The following is a 23,019-nucleotide window of genomic DNA, read 5'->3' as shown; positions in this document are numbered from 1 at the left end:
AACAAAAAAGTGTATTTTCCATTTCCATGTTAACTTTGCAATCATCATTTTTAAAAATGCATAGTGTTTGGTTAAATAGACTTATCATCACTGAATAATAATTATCTAATTTTTACATGCTTAAGGTTGCTTTCAATATTTAGACACTAAAATGTTGACTATCTGTGGTATAGTCCCTTAATTTTCAGTCTTTTTTTTTTTAATGATCTGTGAGGCAAAGGATAAGATAAGAGAACAAATGTAGGTAATGTATGATCACTCCAATAAACAGTTAAAAGAGCAAATGAAGGAAGCAAAAGAGTATTTCAATAAAGAAATAGAGATTCTGGAAAAAAAAAAAAACAGAAATACTTGAAATGAAAGAAACAATAAACCAAATTAAAAACTCAGTAGGAAGCATCACCAACAGAATAGATCTCATGGAAGACAGAATCTCAGACAATGAAGACAAAATATTTAATCTTGAAAATAAAGTTGACCAAACTGAGAAGATGGTAAGAAATCATGAACAGAACCTCTAAGAATTATGGAATATCATGAAAAGACCAATTTTACAAATTATTGGTATTGAGGAAGGCACAGAGATACAAACCAAAGGATTAAACATGTCTTTTTCATAGCCTACTTTTTGCTGTGACTTAAAGCTTCTCTGCCTACTTAGGAATCTGTGCTTCCTTGTTTGATGTTTGATCTGCCCTTATCCCTCAGAAAAACCCAACTATAGCACATACTGATTTCCATGCTGGAAACTCAGTGATCAATGAGATGGCATCCCTAAAGTGTGATACATGGAAGCACGCCTAGCACCCAAATAAAGGAAACACCGTATGCATCTCATAGCATCCCTGGTACATTCCCTCATATTTTGAGGAATGATTATTTTATATTCCTTCTTGATTTGTTATCCAGTCTGATTTTGCTGCCAGTTTATGTAAGCATAAAAAATATAAAAATAATTATAATACTATCCGAAGACAAGTATATTTGGAAGGTTAAGAGATTAAGTGTAAGGATCATAAAATATGTGACAGTACTATGCCAAAAGTTTATACTCTTGATTAGGCTACTTAGCCTTTTATTTTTATTCTTTAAAAATTGTTATATTGTATATACCTTATATTTTTTAAAAAATTTATTCTAATTTGTACATGACAATAGAATGCATTTATACATTTTGATGAATCATATGTAAAATAAAACCTGACTTTTAATGTGGATATTGGAAATTTAACTCTATCATAGTACTACATGATAAATTGCTTTGTAAGACTGAAAAACTTCTGAAGATGGAAGCAGTATAAAAAATTGAAAAGCTAAGTTGCTAGGGTTTTATTTCCTTAAGTTTAGAAATATAATTAACTGCATTAATTTTGCATATTTCATTGTAAAAGATGAAGGGAAGCAAGAGATAATGCTACCTTTTCATTATCTGAAATGAAAGTGTTTGAAAATAAGGCAAACTGCAGCAGGGGCACCAATTTAACAGGTATTTAAAAACTCGTTTGCTAATAACTAAACCTTGAGATCAGAATTAAAGATATCTATTAGAACAAAACTTTTTAGCTTATTGTTTCAAATGAAGTGTCTATATTGGAGTAGAATGAAAACCATGTGCTTGAAGAAAATGATAATAGTAGGTGATACTCAATTTTACTAAAGCTACTTTTATAATTAAAACATTGAGAAGAATGTTCTCTGTGTGTGTGTGTGTGTGTGTGTGTGTGTGTGTGAATGTATGCACCAAAATCATCTTAAAAACAGAGAAAAGTGCCAAGTACAAATAATTATTCCTGATAAAACTAATTCACTATAATTGCAATGTTTATTTTGTACTTTACTTTACGATGAGTATTTATGTATACATATGTAGATATGTTGGGCATGTGAATATTTATAGTGTGTTGTGGGTTTGCACATGATATACTTTTGTGATGAAATATTTAAAGTAAGTATGACCTGGGGCAGGTGAGAGAACCTGAAATTGAGTATCAGTCAATCACATGATCTTCAGAGCTCCATAGAAGGCAAAGGAACACCTTTTGTTTTGCTTAACTTCCTGTCTGATTTCAATTCTAAAGTGATAATTCTACCAGTTTTTGAAGAGGTAAAATAGTCTTTTTAATGGGAAGTAGAATTTTGAGCCTGTTTGACTAAGGGTGTTGCTCAGTGTTGGAGTGCTTACCTAGAAAGGGTGAGGCCCTGAATTTGATCCCTAAACTGGAGGGAAAGAAAGAAAGAGGGAAGGGAAGGAAAGAGAAGGAAAGAAAAAAAAATTATTTTGAGTCTCTTCATTACAGACTAATGCTGCTAGAAAGTAATAGAGTGCTGCTTATCATTTGACTGATGAGCTATAGTCAAGAAAGCAGTCCTGCAATCTCCTATGTGTTGTTTCCTATGCTTCTGAATGATAATTAACACAAGGTGCTTAAAAAAAATGAACTGTAGCAGAGGGAAAGGAGCAGTAGAGACACCACAGATAGACTTAGGGAAATGGAAAAGGTGATGGGTGGAAAGAGTGTAAAACCCAAGACCTGCTTTCAATAAGGAAAAAAAAAATGAAAACATGAAGAAACATTGTCATTACCTAAGAGAAAGCGGGCTGATCTTGGGGAGGGTATTGGGAGCAAGAACAAACAACCTCTGGGCTTTTTCATTAATCACTCCCAAATTTAATAAAGTCAGTAAAGGGGAAAATAAACTGTTGAACATCCAGACAATGGAATGTTAGTGCTAAAACTAAATTAATGATCATCTCATGAAAAATCATAGAGGTCACTTAATTGCATATTACTAAGTGAAAAAAGTCAATTTAGAAAGGCTACCTACTATATAATTTCAACTATCTAATATTCAGGAAAAGATCAAACTAGGAAAAAAATAAAAATACCAGTGCTTTTTTAGAAGTTAGAGGTGGGAGACGAATGGGCAGAACACAGGTCTATAGCACAATGAAATCTCTGTTTGAGGCTATAGTGGCAACACATTTGTTCAAACTTGTAGAAGGTACAACACAAATAGTGGAGTCTAATGTAGACTGTAGAGTGATGTGTCATTGTGGGTTCTTCAGTTGTAAGAAAGGTGCCACACTGTGGGTGATGTCCATAGTGAAGAAGAGGTTGCATGTGTGGGAACTGAGAGTGAAAGGGAAATCTCTGTACCTTTCTCAAATTTACTATAAACCTAAAACTTCCCTAAAAAGTCTTAGGGTATTAATAAAGTCCAGTTCTATAAATTTTTGTTACTAAGTAATTTTGAAAAAGGTCATTGACAGTTTATGCTCTGATGCACACTATAAATCATTACAAAAAAGTATATAGTTTCCTTCTCAAATTTGACTATAATTAGATTTTTGGGAGAGCTACTTAGTTCTTCAAAGTATTGTTTAGATAGATGACTATCTACTTATCAACTTTATATTTTCTCAATGTAAAACTATGACAATTAAATGTATGATAAGACCTTTAACAAAATGTCATGAATCTAAAAAGGAAAATAATTACTCATTTTCTTCAACAAAAAGAATTTTAGTACAGGAATATGCTCCTTCAAAATTGAGGCTAAATGTGATGTATATGTGTATGCTCCTTCTCAATATTGGGAAGGAAAACAGAAAATTATGTGTGCTTACATTCTATGATTATTTATATTTAATGCTGTGCTATGAAAGCAGTTAACTATCTTAGTTTTATGAGTACAAATGATCATTCTAAATGAGTGACAATTTAGTAACTTCTAAACAAGTTAAAACATGTAAAGTGTATAGATTTCTTTCAGATAAATGTGACAACTTGCTATTTTCTTTCTTCCTTATTTTGTTTTGAGTTTTTGTATTAAAGAATTAAATAGAGCTGATTAAATCACTTCAGTACCGCAGGGGGGAAGCTTGAAAAAGAGGATTAGCTCATCTGGCAGGATGAGTTAGGTCATAGTTTATCCAACCATAATTCAAGTGCTGTGTTCTTCAAGTCTAGAAGTTAAGGTTGTGTGAAGGGTCAGTGCCAAAATGTCTTTTATCAAAAGTTGGAACTTATTTCTGCAGCTGGCTAAGCTTTAATTGCATAGTTGTGATTATTTATTTTTTTTTTAAACTCAGGATTATCTTCAATTTTCTGCCTTCTTTGGTTTATAAAAAATAGTGCTTTGTATTAGTGATATGCAGTGATACCCCTATTCTGAAGAAAAATCATTTTACAGTTTATATCCCTTTATTAATAAGTATGAACAGGAGTAGAGTTACAGTAGAATGTACAGATATACTTGGGAAAGTAAAAGTTTAGTAAAAAAATTGAAGGAAGGGCTGGGATTGTAGCTCAGCGGTAGAGTGTTTGCCTAGCATGTGTGAGGCACTGGGTTCGATTCTCAGCACCACACATAAATAAATGAAATAAAGGTCTATAAAAAAAAAATTGAAGAACGTTCCTAAAGCTTTTTTTTTTTTTTTTTTCAAAATGGATTGTGACTTGTCAGTGGTTAGGTTAAAGTGTCTCTGACAGAGTTTGGAAGATGAAATAAGGTAAAATGGAATAATGGTAAATTAGAACAATAGAGAAAATATTTTTGCATTTATGAAACTCAGTAGTGTGTGTATATGTGTGCATGTGCTGGAGTAACATACAAATTCTTTTTCTGGAAAAAAAAAAAAAAAAAAACTCTTTTTACTGACCTTGAAGAAAACTACTTTGTAGGCCACTTCTATAGAATAAAGAGAATGAACTTGTCATGCTGGCTATGCAAGCATACAGCCCCAAGTGGTATGTGTTAAAGTCCCTACCATACACCATGCTATATATTATATATTAATATATTAATTAATAGTATCTTTTATTAGCAACATTGGCAATGGAAAAACTAGCAAGACATAAAGCATTAAATTATATGCCTGACAATCTTAAGATGGACGGGAGAGAGAATAGGTATTCAATTGATGTAATAAACCTAAGGAAATGAGTATCAAGGGATGAGCAGGGAGGAAAGTCTTGGTACCAAAGGACAAACTTGCAAAACTGCATTTGGTTTGGATTATTCCATCCTTTCCATTCTCCACTGGTTTACTAGGAATCCTGCACCCTTTCAGCCCATTAGGTATTCCAAACACATATCCCTGTTATTGCCCAATTGACCTCAAAATATAATTGGTGTTTACCTTCAGGCACTCTAAGGAACACGTGGTCTGGTTTCAGAGACTTCTCTGTAAGAAGGAACTAAGTTTTTTGTAAGTAAGTTGTAGTTAGATCAGATAGGTAATCAGCAGTCACTATCAGTTGTGAACAGATGTTCATGTTCTCTTTACCCTTGAAACGAGATGATAAATAAGTTTTTTTTGAAATGAAGTGAGAACCACATTAAAACCACATCAAACTGTAGTCAGTGCTTTTACCTCTTAATTAAATGTCCATCATGATTGTCTAGATTTCTATTTATTTTCTCTTTACTCTTACTCATCCACAAATTCCTTGAGAGCAGAAAAGATGTCTTATTTATGTTTCTCAAAATATTTGACATATATACTTGTTTTATGAATGAATGGTTACTTATTATCAATATATAGATCACAATTTGACACACTCATATTTCTTCAGTTTTTGTGAAAGGCCAATTTCCATTATCTTCCTAGCCAATTTATATCTGTCATTGCCTAAGACAGAGAAAGGTGTGGTACAAGTGGTTCCTCATGCATTAAATCTGTGTGCCAGCTCACCCTGGGCAACAGGATCGCACCTTGACACCTAGTTCAGGCAGTGCAACCCCCAAGTCCCTGAATCCCAAAGCACTCTCTATTTCCACAAGCCAGTCAAAGGACATGTGCATCTCTCCTGTGCTGGAGTTCCAGAGAAGGGGGTCATTCTATGGCTAAGAAATATATAGAAGTTTATTTAGTTTGTGTGTTACCTATTTTCTTTATTCAGTTTTTTGTTTGAGAGCACTGCGAATGTTTTTTTAAATACATTTTTTCCAGGTCTGAAAATGAATAAAGGTGCCATCACTCCTCCCCGTACTTCTCCTGCAAATACATGTTCCCCAGAAGTAATCCATCTGAAGGACATTGTCTGTTACCTGTCTCTTCTTGAAAGAGGAAGACCTGAGGATAAACTTGAGTGTATGTGTTTCTTCATTTAGTTTGCTTTTTATGATTGGGGGCAGGGGAATAAACTGGATGTTGAAGAACTTAAAATTGCATCAACTACAGTTGTCTGAATTTTTTGTAAATTCAGTAACCTCACTTAATAATACAAATTTCTCCTCCTGAGAGAGAATTAAGAAATATTAAGACTGATCAATTTCAGTTTGTTAAATTCCATTAATAAGCAGTGGTTTCTTAAGCATGTTTTGCTTTAAAAAAAAAAAAAAAAAAAAAACTCCTCAATTCTTTTGAGTTAACATGATGCTATTGCAAAGCATCCTTTGGTGAAAAAGTATTACTTCTGGTGTGAAGTGGTGTGTGGTGAAGAGGTGTTCCTATTAGTGAGCCAGAAGTTATCCCTAGACACATCCCACTAGTAATGGTGAATTACTAGTTCACCATTATTAGATGAACTAGTAATTACTGACATAAATTTCTTCCCCTGTATTAGTTCACACAGATATCTGTTTGTATCCTCCTACAAACAATTCTCCCTTTAATTTTTCAGTGTTAACACTCTCTTTGGTCAATACTAATATAAGGCTTAAATGCCAAGTAAGAATCTTATTTATAGGATTTGATTCTGGATATTATAAATTTTTAACAAGACCTTTGTTCCTTCTACAATGTGACAGGTAGAGAATTTCTATCTACTGCAAAGTACTAATTATTCTCTTTTATAAAATATAGTGACTGCGCTCCCCCTGGTGGCAATTTATGCTCATTGCAATGAAAGAAAATGTTTTTCATTTACTCTAAACCTGATCTTTTGATAATCTCTCCTCTCTCAAAGCATTTTACGAATATAATGTTCAAAATTTATTCAATAATCTGATTAATTTGGTTATATTGGATATCATTAAGATTAATTTAAAAATTTATTACTAAAATGATGGTTAAGGTAATTAATCCAAACTTTAATATTCAAAAGTAAATGAAAACATTATGTTTCAAAATTATGAGTAGGAAGTAGTTTCAGTTCAATTTTATAATAACTTTTTGATAATATTTATCCTACAAATAAAGAATTTACCAAAATAAGATTATTTAAGAGTTACACCTGCTTAGGTTATGAATAAACCATGTGAACATCATCTTTAAATATGTATTTATTATTCATAAATGTTGAATATTTGCATTTCAAGATTTATTTTGTATTCCTAAGAACCTACAGAAATCTTTCTCATTCCAAAATAAATATTAATGTTCAGTGAATTCTTTTGAAGTGACGGCCAGAGAGAAAGTTTGCTCAGGTGTTATCAGAACCATATTTGGGATGACAAAAAGATACAAAGACAAATATTTTTTCCAGATCTACGAATGAATAAAGGCACCATGAATCCTCCCCAATGATTTTTGGTGTCACAGTTTAATTATTTCTGGGTCAACTGGAAGTGTGTTGCTTTTGAGGTGGAATTTGTAAAAGTGTGCTTTTCAGTTTTCAGTTAGAGTTCTTGAATCTACCTAACATTTGTTCACACTGCAGGCAGAATATGAACTCAGGAACCATTCAGAATCATTTGAATCAAGTCAAGCCAATCTACCATTCACTATTCGTCATAATTATCAGCACCTTTCCCTCTGTTCTTTGAGTTTCCCAGTTCTGTTTTTAAGCTTACACCAGATTGATCTACACTTTCCATTTTTTTTCCCCACTCAAGTCTTCATACTTTTATGGTCTTCTGTTATTATTAGGGTTTTTTATCAAACTCCTCGAAGTAAATGATATCCGAGTCATCTCTGTTATTTTGCTTTGTGATCCTTAACCTGGCTACCCATCATAACCATCAAAAGTTTGGTTTTTACTTTTTCTTTTATAATGCCAATGCCTGACACTTTCTCCCACATCAACTAAATCAGAATCAATCCCCCTTGCCCAATTTCTTAGCAATTTGGCATACATTTTCCCCTTCTACAAATGCACATTTCCAAACCCCTAACATTCATATATTCTTTTACAGTTAGTTTTTAAAGAGAACTCAGTAAGACTTTAAAAAAGCATTTAATAGTGTTTAGTTTAGGATATAATTACTTCCAAGAGGGTTATGATCTATTAAGAAAAAGAATAAACCAGAAGAGTTAGAAAAAGCGATTACAATTAACACAGATATAGGTGTGATCAAACACCTAAAGTAGTTTACTTTTGTATGTGAATACTGAATTTGAATCATACTTTCAGGTAGCTGAGTAGAAAGGAATACACATAATGTTGGTTTAGGTCAGAGGTTCTCAAACTTTATCAACCATAAAAATCACCTGCAGGTCTGTGCCTCCACTTGCAGCGGCCCCATCTCTAGGACATCTGATTCAACACACCTGACATGTGAGCTAAGAATTTGCATTTGTGACACATTTGCTGATGCTCTTGGCCCAGGGACCTCATTTTGAGAAGCACTGGTTCATGCAATTTTTTCTGTTCAGTAAACATTCATACACACGTTTTAGTCAGCTATTTCACTGCTGTGACTAAAGGACCCTACCAAAACAACTACAGATGAGGAAAAGTTTACTTGAGGGCTCAAGATTTCAGAGGTCTTAGTCCATTGAAGGCAGGCTTCATTCCTCAGGACTTTAGGTGAGGCAGAACATCATGGCAGAAGAGTGTGGCAGAGGGAAGCACACAGGAAGCAGAGAGAGGGTTCTCCATTGGCCAAATAAAAATATATATATCCCACAGTGATGCCCCCAGTGCTCATCTCCTCCAGTCATATCCTACCACTTCAATTACCACTCACTGAATCCCTGTCAAGGGTTAATTAGCTGATTGGGTTAAGATTTTCACAGCCCAGTCTTCTCCTCTGAACCTTCTTGCATTGTCTCACATGTGAGTTTTTGGGGGCCATCTCACATCAAACCATAACACACATACACAGTTCATCTGAAATAATTGTTGCTTTTCCTGGAATAGTGGCAGTGCTTATAAAATTCTTTCACCTGGGTTGTTAGGTTAAATGCATGAATCCCTGTCAATGTTTAGAAAAGGAAGGCATTTTCCCCCACAATTAAGGTTTTATACACCTATTCAGTTCTTTCTGCCACTTTCTGTCTTTTCTGCCAGCTATTTACATAAAGTTTCATATAAAGTTTATACTGTTGAAAAGAAACTAATGAACAAACATTCTTGAACTTTCTACCTATTACAAGCCATTTCTTCAACTTGCTTTCCTTAACTCCATCCTAATTTCTCTCTGAGGGTCTTGGCTGGTCTAAAATTATTAGGTAGAAGGTTTTACTAACTTTTCCCCATGTGCCCTTGGAAAGAATGTGTGCCTCTCTGTCTCCCTATGTGTCTGTGTGTCTGTCTCTCTGGTGTTGGTGCTGTAGGGGATTCCATTTTTTATCTTCCTTTGTTGGTATCAGTTAACAACAATCCCAATGAATGGAGGAGGACATGACACCAGGGATACCTTGCCCTCCTAACCTTTAACAATGCCCGCCCCAGGTAGGTGGATTGCAGCAACTTACCTTTGTTGAACCCCCACAAGGTTCATAACATTCAAGAACTGCTCTTACTCTAAAATAGTAAACTCCAGAATTTTCCTTTGACCATAGCCTATGTTCACTTCCTATTGTACTTTACTTTAAATATAGCAGAGCACAGTACTTAAGAACCTGAACTCTTATACTGATTAAATATAAATCCTAGGTTGACACTATCTCGGTGACCTGGATGCAGTTTAAAAACCTCTTCAGGATTCAGTGCCCCCAACTGTAAAATTAGGATCATAAAATACTGACTGTGCCATGGTGTAGGTATGAGGATTAGATGAACTAGTAATTACTGACATAAATTTCTTCCCCTGTATTAGTTCACACAGATATCTGTTAAGAAAATAAAGTCAGTTAACAGTTTTTGACCTTCTTTACTTCTTCATGAATTTGCCTGCTGCCTGTTAGCCTCTGTTCTTTCAAATTTAAATGAATCTCATAAAACCATGATGGCAGTTATTCTCTCACACTTAGTTTCTCATCCAGTGCATTTACTTATATCCTGAAGTGGTAGAAATTTAGTGAAATAAAGATATAATTCTATAGATTATATTTCTACACAAATCCTCAGCCAGGTTTCAGTGTCCAGTGTTTCTCTTAACTGTCTTCTATTAAAAATAATGCAGATGATTTCTTTTTTCAAACACCTACCTAGTACCTATTTGATAATCATCTCACTCATTCCATATGAATTCTTGTACTTTTTCTCCTATAACCTAAAGGCTTGTCCACTGCTGTCTATATACTGTTTCTCTTCTTTTTTTTTTATTGTAAACAAATGGGATACATGTTGTTTCTCTATTTGTACATGGAGTCAAGGCATTCCATTTGTGTAATCATAAATTTACATAGGGTAATGTTGTTTGATTCATTCTGTTATTTTTTTCCCTTCCCCCCCACCCCTCCTACCCCTCTTTTCCTTCTATACAGTCCTTCCTTTTTCCATTCTTACCACCCTCCTTAACCCTAACCCTAAACCTAACCCTAACCCTAATGCTAACCCCTCCCACCCTCCATTATATGTCCTCATCCGCTTATCAGTGAGATCATTTGTCCTTTAGTTTTTTGAGTTTGGCTTATCTCACTTAGCATGGTATTCTCCAATTTCATCCATTTGCCTGCAAATGCCATAATTTTATCATTCTTTATGGTGGAGTAATATTCCATTGTATATATATGCCACAGTTTCTTTATCCATTCATCAATTGAAAGGCATCTAGGTTGGTTCCACAATCTGGCTATGGTGAATTGAGCAGCAATGAACATTGATGTGGCTGTATCTCTGTGGTATGCTGATTTTAAGTCCTTTGGGTATAGGCCAAGGAGTGGGATAGCTGGGTCAAATGGTAGTTCCATTCCAAGCTTTCTGAGGAATCTCCATACTGCTTTCCAGGATGGCTGCACTAATTTGCAGCCCCACCAGCAATGTATGAGTGTACCTTTCTCCCCACATCCTCGCCAACACCTGTTGTTGCTTGTATTCTTGATAATCGCCATTCTAATTGGGGTGAGATGAAATCTTAGGGTAGTTTTGATTTGCATTTCTTTTATTACTAGAGATGTTGAACATTTTTTCATATATCTGTTGATTGCTTGTACATCTTCTTCTATGAAGCGTCTGTTCATTTCCTTAGCCCATTTGTTGATTGGGTTATTTGTATTCTTGGTGTAGAGTTTTTTGAGTTCTGTTTCTCTTCTGACACTGTGGAAAGTATGACTTGGATGATTTCCAATTGAAAAATAAATATGATTTAAACCTATAACAGAATCTGTGAACTGGTCTGGCTCCACAGTTTCACCCCCATCTTCTTGTCAGTCTTACATTTAGCTTGAACCTGCATACACACACACCCCAGTGATGTTCCTTGGTCAACTTCTCAGTTATCAGACAAACCCTGAACTTTTCTGCCATCATGCCATTGCTTAGACCGTGCATTTCCTGTACGTTTTCAGGCTATGTCTGATCCAGTCTACACAGGAGTCCTGCCTCACCTGATGAATCCTCTTGCCATCTCTTTAAAGGACTCATTTGTCTCTCCTTCATACCTTACATTTGTTGAAAAATGTATCATAAAAGAGAAATCAACAGGAAAATACTTGGAAAGTAGATAATCGACACCCAGATAATGAAGAGAAATCTGTAGGGTAAATGTACTGCTACGTATAGGATTAAGCTTAGAACCTCTGAATTTTAACACTGAAGAGACCTGAAAGATCATCTGGTCAGCCTTTCTATAGTTTATCAGTGAAAAAAACTAACGCCCTAAGACACTGATTATTAATTTAATCACCAGTTTTTCTAACTGTAATTGAAACATGATTCCCAACCTACCATATAGTACCCTGTTTATTCTGTTGTTGTTTTTGTTGTGAAAAAACAAAATGAAAAGAAAGTATTCCTCCATTGCATTGGTTGGCAAAAACTAAGCAGCCAATTTTCTTTACCTCTGCCCTTAAAATTTATTAAACAGTTATTGAAATACATATACCCTTAAAACCTTGAGAATTAAACTCTAGCTTAATTGTTTTTTAAAAATATGCTATTTTTAATGTTTAACAATAAATTCTATATTAATTTCATATCAACAATGTATCACGAAAAGTTTAAAAATGAAATAGTATGTATATTAAGATATTTGGTACAAAAAATAGAAACCTGTAGATCTTTTGGGAAGAAAAAATTATAGAAATAAAGAATTTCTTTGTCTTACATAATATGTCTTGGCTCTGATCTTTTAATTAAATACATGTGTAGGAACATAATTGTCTTTATATAAAGTGAAATTACCTGAGCATAAAAATAGAATTAAAGTGGGTTAAACTAGGTCATAACTTTGTAGTTGGTACACACCTTTGGAATCCATCATGTTGGCAGAATAATTTTAATATTGAGCTTATGTTATTTTTACACATAACCCTGTATATGCTTATGTTGGTTTTAGAAATAAGACCTGTTTTTTCAATGATTTACTTGAACTTGAAGCCTGTCTTTACTTTTTATTTTTAGTTTTTTTTTTTTTAAATTAGTGCTTTATAGATATATGTAAAGGTGAAATTCACTGTGGTATATTCATATATGTAAATAGGATAGTTTGGTAAATTTCTTTCCACCATTTCTCCCTTTTCCTGTCCCTTCATTTCCCCTCAATTCCCTTTTCTACTCCACTGATCTCTCTTCTGTTTTCAATATTGAGAAGAAATTGTCTCATTATTATTATTATTATTATTTATTATTATTATTTAAAGATTAAATGTTATTTTGCCCATATTATTTACAAATATGGTTTTAAAAGGGAAAGGTTTTATAGGCTTATTAGACCAAGCAATGTTTATTTTCCATGGAGTTAATAATTATCATTTTTTCCTTATTTGATTTGTTTTCCCTATTCCTAGAGCAAATCAATTCTCAAATCTGCCCCCATCCCATAAATTTTGGCTCAAAACCTTGTGCTCTTCATAGTTCCGTCTTTTTATTGATAATCTCCTGCCTCTTTATATTATTTGTTCTATCATTCTGGAACCACTATTATTTGAATATAGAACTTTTAAGACAGAACTTTGAGTTATTGCTTTTCTTTCTTTTTCTATTTTCCATCTTCTCTTCCTTTTTCTAGGTCTTTGATTCCACACATGGGACCTATTGTATATCTTATGATGACTTTTCTCACACATTCTTTATCAAATTTTGACTTCAAAGATAAACCATTTTGGTTCCAGCAGGATCCTTATATGCTTCTATTCTTATTTCATGAACTGAAATTTTCTTTTTACATATGAAGGTCTTCCTACCCTCTGCTACCAGTGGGTACAGGGTCTCCACACGTCTAACCTATCCAAAATGGTTTTGTGGAACTTTATTCCAGTGAGGATTTACAAAACTATGGTGTCCCTCCTTCTAAAGAACAGTTAGACTTCTCTATGGTCCTGACCTGGTATTGCTGTTAACCTCTTCTCTGAGTGGTCTGTGATTTCTTGCCACTTACAAAGGTGATCTTTACTATTTGCTGCTATACTAGAAAATCTTGAAAAGCTCATTATCCATATTGTAATAGGTAGTTTTTCTAATGCATTTTATTTTCATTTACTAAGTAGATGAGAGGGAATGACCTGTATGCTTTGCAAATAAAGATATTTAAGTATGTGAATTGGCCTAACATTTATTTTCTTGAATTCAATAGGTACACATTCCCCATTTACATTTTAACATGTTTTAGGTTAATTTCCCTCTTACAAAAACTAGAATGCCATAGTTAAGTTGGCAACATTTAACTTTAGTGATATATAGACCAATTTTAAATCTTATAAATAATCATATCTTAGAATTGGTAAAATATAACAATCATTAAATAAAATAATAATAATCAGTGACAGTTGTCTGATCAAGGTCATTGCATAATTACGCCTCTGAGTTATCAATGTCTTCTTTAATATTATAGGTCTCAGACATCAAGATCCTACAGGAAATTATACATACTTAACAAAAACCCTCACTTCCACTCTTCTGTTTTTACAGCTGTGTCATTCTTCTCTGTTTATCTCAAAAGGGCACCTGCAGTCTCTTCCACAGCCTCCTAGTGGTGTGTGTATCCTACAAGGGAATCCTCAGGCTGGTCAAGGACCTCTGTCCTGCTCTCCTGAGCTCACTATCAGGGAACCCATGCTCTCCATGTCCTTACTTGATTAGCTCAAAGAGGAGTTACCCTGTGAAGCTCCACCACAGATTTTGTAGCCATGATAATAATGCATTTTGCATGCTGACATTTTCCAGAAAGAATCTCTTTACATTTCTCTGTCCTCTCCCAAGCTATTTGGGAATCGACCATTACAGTTGGTTAGAGCTGAATAGGACTACAGTCTCTGGCATGCACTTGAGTGTACTGCTCCACTTTCACACAAATGTGTGTCTCATGGCGGTGTGATTACCTCCTTTTATACATAAGAGGACAGTTGGACAAAGTTCCTGTAAGAATGGAGGGTTGATTCCAATTTGTAATTGATTTTTTTAAATTTCAAATCAATTGTTTTTTCTTATTCACTCTGCCCTTTGATGTTCAGACTGAATGTTTCAACTTTTCTTTTGTTGTATTTGAGTTTACTTTTAATGACCACATAAGAGTTTGAACCAACAGAGGTGCTTTTTCAGTGTTTCCTAGATACAAAAAAAAAAAAAAAAAAAAAAAAAAAAAAATTGGTAGGTATCTTATCTTATATCCAGTGTTTTTATTAACGATTAATTCATTTTCAATTTGACTTGGGATACAATCTCACAAATAATTGCATTGAGCAATGGGGAATTTTAGCATTTGTTTTCAACAGAAAAGTTTTAAAGACTATGCCTTAAACTAACATTGATCTTGTTCACCTATAATCATTTTTCAACACCTCTTTTATTCTAGTTATGTTTCGCCTGTATGACACAGATGGGAATGGCTTCCTGGACAGCTCGGTAATTTTTTTCTTTCAAATTTTCTGTGAAAATTTCAAAGTAATTTCTTTTGAAAAAGGCAATGAATAAATTTATAGCTATTACCACAGAAGGCACACTTAATGTAATTTACATCCACTCACGCAGCATTTTTATCATTTGATTTTGTTGAAGGAGTGATCTGAGGAGACAGGATTATGATTGTCGTATTGAATAGTTTTGCTACGAAAACATGACTTTTTTCTGTGCAGAATTTAGATAAAAAAGGAAGACTCCAACATTGTCTGAATAAAACATTAGATAAAGCTGAGACCACTGGTCTAGAAAGAAAGAAAAACTATCAGTGAGATTTGACACTAAGGAAAATATTGAGAATATAAGTAAAAGCTAAAGGAATTATAAAGTCAACTCAATAATTTGATTATTTTCCCACTTCTAAGATGTATTATTATTAGTCATACATGCTGTTGAAATAAGTATGTATATATGTTTGTGTGTATATATATTATATATAAAAACATATATATTTACAGGTTGATTAGACAGACTTGCCTTTGTAAAAATCTCTCATCCAATTACATACACAACTTGCACTCTCATAAAAATTAGTGAAAGAAAAAATACCTTCTCTGTATGATTAACTGAAAGGAATACTCAAATGTTTATTTTATTTGTAACGGAGATCATTGTTAGCTCTCAGAGAAGTAGAAATTAGCCTCAGTTCAGTGTACACATCAGTATCTCCTATGAAAGTCTATTTCAGGTTTCATTCGATAATCTATTATGTGTTTGCTGATAACCTATTTTTCATATTATATCATTTCCTTTTTTCTGAAGGAAAAAAAGAATAATAAGAAAAGAGTAAGTGTCAGGTTCTGGCAATTTTGAAGTACACAGGTACATTTACATCAATTGTCATACATTTGACAATGGCTAAAATACACACTCTATCTGATGGTGAGTGAGATTCTCTGGTGGTCTGGTGGGCCTCCCTGTGGCAAGTTCAGATAGAATTTCACAAGAGGAGCAATGAGTCTGGGGACATGTTTATGCAACACTGAGGAAGAAGGTGGCATCTTAGCATCACTGGAGAAATAAAATTATAATTCCTGCTGCAGGAAATGACCACCACCTTTCTGATCTGATGCTTTGACTGTGGGACTTACGTTTAAGTCTCTGTAATTTTCCCCAGACTATTGCTCTTCAGTGCCTACTAACCTTTAGTTTCCCATTTGGTAATTTTAAGGTGCATGATAAATTTTCTCATTTTCTGGTGCTATTTTCACAGCTGGGAATTATGATTTTTTTTCCTAGATATCTCAGTATGCTTATTGTGACTATATTACTACAAATTATATTATAGTAAGAATCTGTTTTATTTAATGTTTCTTTTTAATTAAGTTAAAATGATGTTTCTTTACCAGGCTTTTAGCCATGGGTTGAAATTTAGCTGATTTGAAAACTCAACTATATATATATATATATATATATATATATATATATGTATATATATATATTTTTTGGGTATAGGCCACTTTTGGGTAACATATATGGTAGATTACTTGCAATATTTATATATTGCAGTATTCTCAATATTGAACAATGAATTGGAAATAAATTGATATTAATTGATTTGTTTATGGTAGTCTCTTTTTTCTTTCTCTTTCTTCCTCTTTTTTGATTAACATCTGGGGTTTTCTCCACATAATCCATTGCCCTGGTAATTTTCTTCAGAATCAGTTTCAGATTGTACCTTCTGAAGTCGTTTGTTCTGATATTTTAAAAGCATAGTAGTTCACCTTTTGGAAGTAAAAAAATAATAATAATAAATAAAATAAAATTGATTTGGAAATTAATTTAAAAATGATGAGTAGGTCTCATAATGAGAGTTAATGTTTCTTGATCATTTGTAACATGACAAACTAGATAAATGTATTTCATTTAATAAGATGTTTAATCTTTGCAGCAACTTTATGAACTAGTTAAAATTAGAATATCCATTTTAGTGATGAGGAAACGATCTGAGAGATTAAATGACTTACCTAATGTCACATGACTATGTAATGTAGTCCATGAAAAATAGTTCCTGTTTTTAAAAATATATCCAAGGATTTCAACCCCTCCAAATTATTGAGTTGTTTATAAGCAAAGATGATCTAGGTGAGAATTTAGTAACCCAAATACACACACAATTTTTGCAGATTTTAAAATTTACCAGTTTCTAATATACATTTATGTTTTTGTTGTGGGGCTACCTATCACACATTAATAACATACTCATAACCATATTGTTTTGGAGAGAGGGAATATATCTTCTATTAGATTCTCAGAGGGACTCATGGCTTCCCAAAAGATAACCTGCTTTTTCTGTTTTTACCCTATTTCCTTCTCCATGTCATGAATGTTGATAACATATCTTAGATCAGGGATGGAATAGAAAAATCTTTGACTAATGTACTTTGAAGCCTTATCCTTTTATACTTCTTACCTTTGAAATCACACCATATAGCACCACTTTTTAAATTTATGTCTCCATTTTAAAGTGAAAAGCCTCTTACATAGCCATGTTTAATCTTTTCTGAAAATAGGTAAGGAAAATTAAAACAATGAGTACATACATTTGAAAAATATTTGAATTTTATTTAGCTAAGCTGTATGTGTTCACTATTAGGTCTTCAAAGAGTTGACATTTGAGGAGAATACTATGAAAATTCAAGCTAAAATTCTATCCTCTCACAAAATAAACTGTACATATATTTAGCCTCCAAACCTTTACCCGGAATATTCTCCTAACAGAGCACATTATCCCAATAAAGGACTAGAACAGTCAAAAAATATTCTCAGTGTATCAAAATAAAAATAAACCTCTCAGTGGCTCTGAAATGCTTCTTTCTACCCTACCACATCTGTTTTCAAGCCAAAGGGTCAGGATGGTCAGTGACAAAAAAATCACATCCTGTGAAAATATACATAAGCCCCTGCTTTCATCAGGTCCTCCTTTTCTTGTAGAAGAAAGCTTTTCCTGGTATAATTGTGCCCTCTCCTGGTAGAAATTTCTAGACAAAGACAGGATGAATTTCTATTTAGGTTCCTTTAGCTTTTCTATATAGTTAATAAAATATTTAAATAGGAAATATGTATCTTATTTAATTTTTAACTACTTGTTGAAGAAAACAATTCCTTTAAGTCGAAGATCAATAAAATCTTCCTAATATCTCTCTCTCGCTCTCTCTCTCTCTCTCTCTCTCTCTCCCTCTCTCTCTCTCTCTCTCTCTTTCTCCTCTCTCTTTCTCTCTCCCAGGAGCTAGAAAATATCATCAGTCAAATGATGCACGTTGCAGAGTACCTTGAATGGGATGTCACTGAACTTAATCCAGTAGGTATAAGAATGATTTAACTGTTGACTAAATTCTGGAAGGTGTCTTTCTTTTTAAATCTTTCCTGGGACTAAATATATTACTATCATTTGATTTTGTCTTTTGATCATTCTAAGATACTATTTCTAACAAGAAGTCAAAGAGGATTCTAAATAAGACAAAGTATGTGTGATGTTCTAAAGAGATCATCAGTAAATTTTGTTCCTTTTCCAAGGAAATCCCAAGGCTCTTGGGCTACTTAAAGATAAAGTCTGGAATTTTTATCAAGTTGTTTAAAGAAATAGTGTCTAATAACTCTTATAAAAACTTCTTATTTTGAGTAGAATTCTAAAACTTCCAACATTATTCAAATGTTTATTAAAAGAGTCGTGTAGAAAATATATTTCAAATTTATCTGTAAGTAATATTTTGGAAGAAGCTGATAGGAGATACTGATTTTAGTTCATTTTGAAGTCAATTAAGTTTGTATAAATAAAGCAAATACAATCAATTTTCATTGAAATGCTTTACATTTTATATGAATTGAAGAAGTCTGTTTGTAAACCAGTGTTTGCATTTATGCAGTTAGTAACATGATAATTGCATGATTATGCGTCACAAGAACTCAGATCATTTCCCTTCCTTTCTAAACTATAGGCAGTAAAGTGCAAAATAGTGTTCCATTCATACTGGGATCTGAATTTTTCCAGTTTTAATGCAACTGTTTTGGGTGTTTTGTTGTTGTTGTTTATTTGTGTTATGTAGAAATGCACCTCCCCTGCTCATAGTGACTGGCAGCTATCATTAACAGATTGTAATTTGTGTTTGGAATAATAAAGTAGATGGTGACATGTACTTAATTTATTGCTTAATTTGTCAGAATACCATTTTTACTGAAATCAAGGGATTTCTTGTAAGTTCTGTTGCCCTTTTTGGTTGTGGTAAAGATGAGCTGTCTCTCATCTTATCTACCTTTTGACCTGTGAAGATTGTTCATCTATCAATCAACTGAGGGAAGGAAAGCAGATATTTTTCCTAACAGCTTTCAAAGTAGAAGTGGACATACCAATTCTCAGCAAAAATTATATTTGGTGACAGGAAGGGTAGGTTTGAAAAAAAGGAAGATGCTGGGAAGAAGGAGATGGCTGGTGGTCAAACAGCCTAACTATGACAAAGACTTATGGGAGAATAGAAATGATTCCTGTAGCATTATTTGTTGTGTGGTCTGATAAGCTGGACTTCTTCCGAATAGTTTGATGTGAAAAATTAAAATCAAGGCTTCACCTTGAGCCTTGCATTTACTATCATGGTAACTGCTTCATCTCACCAACTACTTCAACAGCTCTCTTCATTTTGAACAAATGTACATATTTTCAGACTCTTATTAACTCTGTATATATGAATAAAATGAAGTGAATATTTGAGGTTGATCATAATTAGTAGGGAAAACTGAGACGTTCTTGGAAGGAGGTTTAATCTAACTAACCCAGACTCTAAAATTAGATCTGTTAGGCAAGAGATTGAAAGTGTTGACCATCTGAAACAAGTGTTCTGTGTTCCAGTTATATTCTCATATGTTCATTTTCATTAGTTAATGAGCATGCCCCTTAGGAGGCAGAGCATTTTAAAGGAATCTTTTGCCATTTTTTCAAACTTAAAATAATTTATCTTTTATTTTGAGTATAATTAAATAATTATTTCAGCATCATTTTTTTTCAAAATATCTCCTTCTTCCCAGTACTTACATATCATTGTGTTGCTATGAAGGAAAATAGGATGTTCAGATACTTTCTGAAGAAACACACCAAAAACAGAAGTGTTTAAGCAAATAATATTTCTACCAATAAATAGAAAAAATTGCAGTAGTGGGGATCATAACAAGATCATTGTGCATACTACACAATCTCTTTACCACTGAACTACAACAAACATTTTATTTATTACATCTTTTTAAGGTTTTTGTTGTAATGCTGTTCGCATTTCTTTCTTGTTCTAAATTGATTAAATTTCCTACATTATATAAAGGTCATGACTCATTGGGGTCTTACCAGGTTTCCCACCTTGGTACACTGAGATAGGAAGTACTTCACCTTCCCAGCAGCCAAGGGTCATATGGGTTAACTCATATATAATTTATATTTATAATAATACGAACAACACTTTGTGACATGATATATGGTGGGGTCATCTATTTATAATATGTTGACTCATTTAATTCATATGCCAACCCTTTGAAGTAGGTACCAACTTTATCACCATTCCATAGACAAATTAAATGTATTCAAATACTGTGGAGAACATTTTGAGACATTATTGCAAATTATCTTTAGAAAAGAAGTCTAATTAAATATGATTAGGCCATTTAAATTTTGGACTCTATTGAGTTCTGATAGGCAATTAAAAGCAACTTCATTCTTTCACCCCTTACTACTTAGCAAAGAATTCTTTGAGCTCTTTGCCATGAAGTTAATTTCTTCAGACATTTTCTGGCATATATATGAACCTAAAAAAAAATAATCATCTTGAGGAAGTAATTAAAGACCACTTTCACTATTAAATTAAAGTTAACTTATTTTAGCTGTACAACTCATTGAAAAAATATTAAAAGTTAAGCACTTATTTCTAGAAGTTGATCAATGTAGGTAGCGGTGTTCCAGAAATCATGTCACTGTTTTCTCAGTAATAGGATTAATGTTGTACTAAGTTACCAAAACATGTATGTCAACTCTCCACTTAACTACTAGTCACAATTTGTTGTAATCAGTTCAATGTAATGCCTTGGTGTATCATGTGAAATGTGTTTTATTGATTCTTTTTAAAATTTCCCTCATCCCCTCTTCTTCAGATCCTCCATGAAATGATGGAAGAAATTGACTATGATCATGATGGAACAGTGTCTCTGGAGGAGTGGATTCAAGGAGGAATGACCACAATCCCACTTCTTGTGCTCCTGGGCTTGGAAAATGTAAGTATTTATACAGAGAAAGGTGACCTGGTGATAACTCAGTGGGGTCCTCTATTAACCTTTTGATTATAAATTGATCTGGCCATTTTCTACCATGAAGCATTTAGTGAGTGCCTGGTACTTTTAATAAATACACCATGGTGCAATTTAACAGTAGCTCCTTATGTGGTGACACTTGACATAAGCATATTGATTCTTTTAAAGTAATACCTTAGGATTACACCTGCATTTTTTTCTCTTTTGTTTTCCTCAATTTAAAAGGCAATCTTTTTATTGCAAATCTCCCCAATGCTGTTTCTTCTTATATCATCTAATGCAAAATACTCTTACTATTTTGCATTCTGTGGTTCTTGAGATGCTCTATCCCAATCAATATTTCCCCCTCACATGAAGAAAATCTATTTTATTGATAACCTATACTTGGAGGAGGCAATTATATATTGGAGGTGGTTGAGAGATGATACATACATATGAAAAAATTTTTATTTCTGCAAATCAACCATGTTCTTATTCTAATCATCAAAAGTTTTTGTTTATTTTAAACTTGTGTCTCAGTACCATTATATTAGCAATTAAATACATGGTTTGGAGGAATAAAGTAGATCAACCTAAGACCAAAATGTGATATAATAATGACTTCAAAGCTAAATCTTGCTTAACTCTGCCATAAATTATTTCAGAAATAAATTTAGAAATTTGATGACATCAATAGTCAATACAGGTTTTTGTATTTAGCATTAACTGTGGAATAAGAATGAATAATAATATGTATATAATATCATGTTTCCTTAGAATCAAAGAGTATAAGGGATGGAAACCACCCTGACATATCTAATATTTAAAATTTTGAGATACAAGAACCTAGTGTCCACTACTTTGCCTTGATCCCAAAACTTTTCATACTTCTTATCAGCAAAACTAATTTTGAAGAATTAAGACTAGACCACAATTATTCAACACATGAAATTTTTAAAAGTCAGCTCTCAAGACATCTTCAAATCTGTGAAGTTTATGACTATATAAATAAACATGTTTGTTTATAGGGGTTTAAGAAAATCCAAATGGGTTTAGGGTTTAGTATTAAATATGAGTTCAGGAATAGATGAGCTTTAGAAAATTATCATTTCTTTTTTTTAATCTGGAACTTCTAAGTGTTTTACTGCTGTTCGTATGTTACCTTTCATAGGAACACTGGGATTTTAGTCCTTGTCAAAGAAAAGAAATTAAACAATATTAATATTTGATACATAGGACATTACTTTAAAATAATTTATTACAAAGATAGTGAATATATATCTTATTGCTCTTAAATACAGATTTTTGCACTTTGAAAATTAATGAAACGGTAGTTCCTTGTACCTTATGTTTGTAAGCTACACAACATTTACCACATTTTTATAACTTATTACACCTATTATAATTATGTAATTTTTCAATATACCTTTTGATGAAAGCATTATTTAAATTGAATTACGGTGAAAAAAACCAAAGGGATATTGACAAAATGTAGCATTTTTAAGTTTTATTTATATTCAGTGCTGAAAAACAATTGTTAAAAGACTCCAATCAGGGACAGTCAGTAATAATGGTTCCCTAGAAGGGAGTTTTATATTATCAAGCTAAAATTTGTTTATTCTATGTTCTTTTATAAATTATTGTATGA

General features: G+C 32.9%; 1 protein-coding gene across 13 annotated transcripts in view; it reads left to right on the top strand.

The window, feature by feature from the left end:
- Nucleotides 1–23,019, top strand: part of Dgkb (diacylglycerol kinase beta) — a 640,490-nt gene that overhangs the window by 154,080 nt on the left and 463,391 nt on the right. For all 13 annotated transcript variants that reach the window (XM_047561038.1, XM_047561039.1, XM_047561044.1 and 10 more), the window contains 4 exons: nucleotides 5,957–6,097; nucleotides 15,007–15,056; nucleotides 18,337–18,411; nucleotides 21,237–21,356. In XM_047561038.1, the coding sequence (XP_047416994.1) occupies nucleotides 5,957–6,097; nucleotides 15,007–15,056; nucleotides 18,337–18,411; nucleotides 21,237–21,356 (386 nt within the window). The remainder of the gene's footprint in view (nucleotides 1–5,956; nucleotides 6,098–15,006; nucleotides 15,057–18,336; nucleotides 18,412–21,236; nucleotides 21,357–23,019) is intronic.

The sequence above is a fragment of the Sciurus carolinensis genome, chromosome 8 (genome assembly GCF_902686445.1).
Source record: "Sciurus carolinensis chromosome 8, mSciCar1.2, whole genome shotgun sequence".
Classification (NCBI taxonomy): Eukaryota; Metazoa; Chordata; class Mammalia; order Rodentia; family Sciuridae; genus Sciurus; species Sciurus carolinensis.
Note: the sequence above shows the minus strand (reverse complement) of the source record. Positions and strands in the feature narration are given on the sequence as shown.